The 6,000-nt window shown below is 37.9% G+C and overlaps 1 protein-coding gene across 1 annotated transcript in view; it reads right to left on the reverse strand.

Moving 5' to 3' along the window:
- The window catches only part of LOC145770071 (casein kinase II subunit alpha-like), a 106,810-nt gene extending 101,063 nt beyond the window's left edge, over positions 1-5,747 (reverse strand). The window contains exon 1 of the mRNA XM_082581659.1: positions 5,593-5,747. Coding sequence (XP_082437785.1) covers positions 5,593-5,687 — 95 coding nt within the window. The 5' untranslated portion in view covers positions 5,688-5,747. The remainder of the gene's footprint in view (positions 1-5,592) is intronic.
- Between the last annotated feature and the right edge of the window lie 253 nt (positions 5,748-6,000).

The following is a 6,000-nucleotide window of genomic DNA, read 5'->3' on the forward strand; positions in this document are numbered from 1 at the left end:
AACCTATTTAACCTATATTTGGGCAAGCATGCATATTGCATATGCCCACGAAACATTACTCTTCAAGTCTTCATACTGCATGAAACTACCGCATGGTTTTGACTCATGTACTGTATCTTTTTTTATTTCTGTGTTTTGTTTGCAGTTGCTGAACGACTGTTCAGACTTATGAACATTTACGATTTTGTGAATGGTATTTAGACCTGTCGATGCCTATGTTCTTTTGTTTTAATTAGTTTTGTTTGCCTTTCAAATCGTATCTTTACATTTTGTACAGGTCGACTTATAATCCAAGTCGCTAAATATTTCAAAGTTGAACTTGTAATCAATTTGCTTTGCCTTTTTCAGAAATCTTGCATCATATTCATGAACAACAGAAGGACGTGATTATGCGTACTGCCGCCTGAAACAAAAAAATTGCTCCAGAGCCACCTGCACTCGACTCTCTCTCTAGCGCCTCTCAAAGAATACAAAAAGCCAAATGCTAACAATTAAATGCTACGACGACCTCAATGATCTCTAGCAAGCAAAAAGCAAGACAAGGCTTCATTTGTATCAAGTCAATCGGCATGGTCTGCAGGGGTCGACCTTAACTTTTTTTCGCACTGGCCAACCGGACCAGTGGCTCACCATTTGCACTGGTCCGCACGAGATCGCACTGGTCCGTCCGTTTACTGATAAATTTTGTAATAAAGAGAACTTTATTGAACAGAACGTGAATTCTTTAAGCAATCTTGCATAAACCTTAAGTACGGTATTCTTATTCAATAGTACCCAATTCAATAATAACAGTCAACAATCATTATTAATTTAACCTATTTATTAAGTTAATTTGATGCCTCATAGGCGCCTAACTATTTTTTTGGCCGTGGGGGCGAAAGTGTGTTTCATCAGCAGCAACGTAAATTCAGCGAAATGTCACGCAGATGGATGACGTGATTATGTCGTCACACTAGGATTGCTTTTATTGCCACACTCGGAGTTATCACTACGTTCGACCTACCGTTAATTATTATAAAAACTCGACCAAAACACATGCCATGCGTCTGCGTTGGCTAGCGGTTGATGGACTGCGACTTTTTAAGCTAAGCACAACATAAAGTTTAGCAACGATCTAGATTTATTAGCATGAAACAAGAGACGAAAAGGTATACTGTAAATGGAATGAAAATACTAACTTGATCATATTCTTGAAAATATACCTGTTGAAAGCAAAATCATTCATGTTTACATCAATTCAACATCACGTCACCTTGAATAAATTTAAAAGTTGCTGACATCCGTAAACAGCCCTTGAAAAATAGTTACAGAGAGACGTTTGATTAAGTTTTTGACTTGACATTGCTCCCTTTTCTCTACAATATCGCAACTTATCGCTGACCAGCTTTCAAGTTTCAATTCGCTGTGAAGCCCGTTTTCGTGTTGCAGATGAAACAAAAGATGCGCACATTCCCCGCCTTTGATCGGGTTTCTATGGCAACGGTCGTGTGTGCGCTATGCAGTTTGCGCGAGTCCGTTGTTGTGTTGATTATGCCGTGTGTGCGCCATGCAGTTTGCACCAGCCCTTGTTACGTTGGTTAGTGGTTACCTCGGGCCGAGACGTCAAGTTCATTTTCACAGCAAGGGATTCACTGCCGCGACAACTCTCTGCAGAGGTTTCGACTTTCGAAAGCGACATCGAGTCTGTTTGCAAGCACATTAAGCTAAACGCACGCTGCGTCAACGTAGCAAATTATGTTGTTTTTGGGTGCATTCAACATCTGACGACATTGAATCGACGCAAAAGGGCAGATTTTTGCTATTTCTCAGGCAGCAAAATCAGTCATTTTTACATTGATTCAACGTCTGCAGACGTTAAATCGATGTAAAAATGACAGATTTTTTTTGTCTGGGGTGGGATTGTAGCATCGCTACTCCTTCTAGTGATTATTTATCGCCAAGCTGTTGCGGTTTGCATGGCGTCTATGGCCTCATCAAACAAATGCTCTCTAAACTCTAGCACAATCTTAACATTTTTATGCATCAAATCTCTTGAGAGTACTGTACTAGGCTACCAGAGCTCACGCTTTGTTGCGATTCCCCTTTTTCTTCCGATTTAACATCGTCACGTGATGTTGCGATTGCTTTTTTTTATGATTTAACACGTGATGTTGCTGCCTTTTTCTTACGGTTTAACAGGCATGGATCACGTGTTTTCCTGTTTGAATAGAAGCGCAAACGAAAACCACGCACTCTAAACGATCAAACGACAGTCATAACACAATGATATTTTTGCACTGGACAGTCGGACCAGTGCGAAACGATTCGTACTGGTCCGCGGGGAACTCGCACTAGACATTGGCCAGAGGACCAGCGCTAAGATCGAACCCTGGTCTGCTTTTCAACAGAAAAAGTCAGACAAACAATGAATGCCTGCTACTGTTTGCAACGACGCTCACAAACAAAACAACCAATTGTTTTATGCGGTGGACTCTTCTTATACGGCACAAACTCAGACATTCCTTTGCGGAAGGCGGTGGAATCACGCAGAATCACTTCGCGACACGATATCACAAACACAACACCACATTATTATCATAAACACTAAACATACTTAATTCATACTATGTCTGTTACAATTGTGTTAACGTTTTTAACTCCTTAAATTTGAACTAAACTTGGTACCCTTGGTTCGGATTTAGCCCAAATTTGGGGGGGCCTCTGTAGCGATCCATTATTTCAACATATAAGTTTTCCTGCCTTTTACTAAAGAATTGTAATTTTCCATTTAATCTGCTCCCGAAGTCAATAAGAAAAAGGGAACTGATGATTATAAAATGACTTGTTCGCATTTGGCGAGAGCTCAGTTAGACCAGTTCAGCTCTCAGAAAAACATTAAATTGATTGTTTAATTAAAATGTAATAACTCGTGATAATGTTTCACTATCCTGTAATTTCATTATTCTGCACTGTTTAAATTCAAATTGTGTTATAGACCTACAACATTATACGAACACCTTCTGATAACTTAAAATTATAATTCGAATAACAATTGTGTGGAAATTAGATAATGAAGTCAGATATATAAATTAGACAAATGAGTGTGAATATCCTTGAGACAAACAGAGTTTCATTAGACAGCCAGTTACCTAATAAATTAACATTTTAAACCATCGCTTAACATTCTCACGCGTAAAATAGGTATAACTACAATGGTACGAATTGTTCATGGTACGAATTAGGTTGCATCCAAATTATCTACGCAGCGGCCCTGCATAAAACTATTTAAAAAAGCTTTGAATCGGCATAATTTATTTGTAAAGATGCATTATTCCTTTTTAAAGATTCAATCAATCCAATCTTAACTGCATTGTAGTGTTAAAATAGTAGTGTTTAGTTATTAAAGGTCATAAGCTAATGATTGGGGAGAAGGGACTGGGGTATAAAGAGAAGAAACAAACATGATAATTAAGGTTTTTGTAATCCTACAAAATCTATTTGACAAGCAGTGTTCGACATAAGGAAGCTTGTTGTTTGAAGCTTTTGCCAGGCTTGATAAGACTACCCAGTACCCAGGCACCAAAATGTACAATTTTGCATTATTTCTACATCGCAAGATGTTGAAAAAATATGTAATTTGATTGTTTTTAGTGGGCTGGTTCTATCAGCTTGATTAGTTGAAATGACCTTTGTTCTATTATTAGCCTGTTTTATTTGAAATTTGTGTTTCGGGTTATTTTACCAAAACTTTGTGTTTAGGGGAATTACTATATTATGTTTTAATTAGCAAATTACCCACTTTCAGCCCTGTTTACCATTATGATGTTATAATTGCATTTGTCCAGTTCATTTGATTGGTATATATTGTAAGAAAGTTCAAAACACATGTAAGAGTTGAAATGGGGTGCAACCTAGTTCGTACCCTGAACAGTTCGTACCCTCAGTTCGTACCTTGAAAAGATCGAGAGAAAAAATTAAAAAAAGCCGAAGTTGCTGATAGCAGTTTCCGGAAACATTTTAAAATTTTCTCCTGAAAAGATTGAGAGAAAAACGCAGTTTCGGCAAACAAACAAACTGAAAAGATCGAGAGAATAAATAGAACAAAGCCGAAGTCGCTGATTGGAGTTTCCGTTTTTCCGCAAACATTTTAAAATTTCCGGTAATGATCCTAAGAGTTTGCCGAAGTCGCTGATTGCAGTTTTAGCAAACATTTTAAAAGAGTTAGGGTTAGGAAAAGATCGAGAAGAAAAAATTAAAAATGGCCGAAGTTGCTGATCAGAGTTTCCGCAAACAAACAAACTGAAAAGATTGACAGAAAAAAATAGAACAAAGCCGAAGTCGCTGATCGCAGTTTCCGTTTTTCCGCAAACATTTTAAAATTTCTGGTAATGCAAAACTAAGAGTAATGATCTTAAGAGTTTGCCGAAGTCGCTGATTGCAGTTTCCGCAAACATTTTAAAAGGGGTTAGGGTTAGGAAACAATCGAGAGAAAAAAATTAAAAAAAGCCGAAGTCACTAATCAGAGTTTCCGCAAACAAACTGAAAAGATCAAGAGAAAAAAATAGAACCATTTTCCACAGTTTCCGGAAATGATCCTAAGAGTTTTTGTTTGTTTGCGGATACTGCGATCAGCAACTTCGGCTTTTTTTAATTTTTTTCTCTCGATCTTTTCAGGGTACAAACTGAGGGTACGAACTGTTCAGGGTACGAGCTAGGTTGCATCCGTTGAAATGAACAGTGATTTATGAAAGGGAGGCATAAAAATGTTTGTGAATCAGTACATCACAAGAAAAATAGCCTGAAGAATGAAAATCATGCGTAATGCAGCTCTTTGAAAAGGTAGACCTATTGAAATGAGGATGCAACCTAGTTCGTACCATGAACAGTTCGGACCGTCAGTTTGTACCTTGAAAAGATCGAGAGAAAAAATTAAAAAACCAAAGTCGCTGATCGCAGTTTCCGCAATCATTTTAAAATTTTCCCCCTGAAAAGATCGAGAAAAAAAATAGCTCAAAACCGAAGTCCGCTGATCGCAGTTTCCGCAAACATTTTTCCGCAGTTTCCGCTAACTCTAACCATAGAGTAATCTATGCTCTAACCCTAACCCTCGCTGATCGCAGTTTCCACAAACATTTTTCCGCAGTTGCCACTAACCTTTACCCTAACTATAGTAATCTATGCTCTAACCCTCGCTGATCGCAGTTTCCGCAAAAATTTTTTCGCAGTTTTTGCTAAGCGCAGTTTCCGCTTACCCTAACTCTAACCATAGAGTAATTTATGCTCTAACCCTAACCCTCGCTGATCGCAGTTTTTGCAAACATTTTTCCGCAGTTTCCGCTAACCGCAGTTTCCGCTAACCCTAACCCTCGAGTTTGTTTCAAATTGTTTGGGGAAACTCTGATCAGCGACTTCGGCTTTGTGCTATTAAACTACAATCATCGACTTCGGCTTTTTTAATTTTTTTCTTTTGATCTTTTCAGGGTACAAACTGACTGTACGAATGGTTCAAGGTACGAACTAGGTTGCACCCTTGAAATGATACATTTACAAATGAAATTTTATTCTAAAAATTGTTAACTTGATAATTGAAATCATCAAGTTACAAATACTTGCCCCCAATTGACGACATGAGACTCATAATCCCAATATTCGCGTGGTCGTTGAGTATTTACATCATGATACACTCGTGATTGCCTTGGCATTGCCATTACTTGCTGTGGTGCTCATGAAAAGCTTATTTTTCACAACATTCTCTAAACATAACTTAGGTTTCTAGAAAGTTTCAAGAGTTAAGTCAATTTATGTAGTTTCAACAGCGCCATATATTAACCAACAAGCAGAGTAAATGTAATTGTCAAAACAATGTACCGGTATTGTATAATAAGGTGGAGTGAATTTTTTTTTTATAATTTAAAACCAGTAGTTTTCAAGTCCTGACAAATATGCCAAAAACAGCAGAAAAAATGAATTTTTTGCCACCATTTCCCTGTAGGCAACCAGCCAAAGGTATCTCAGCTAACC

Source organism: Aplidium turbinatum, chromosome 5 (genome assembly GCF_918807975.1).
Source record: "Aplidium turbinatum chromosome 5, kaAplTurb1.1, whole genome shotgun sequence".
NCBI lineage: Eukaryota > Metazoa > Chordata > Ascidiacea > Aplousobranchia > Polyclinidae > Aplidium > Aplidium turbinatum.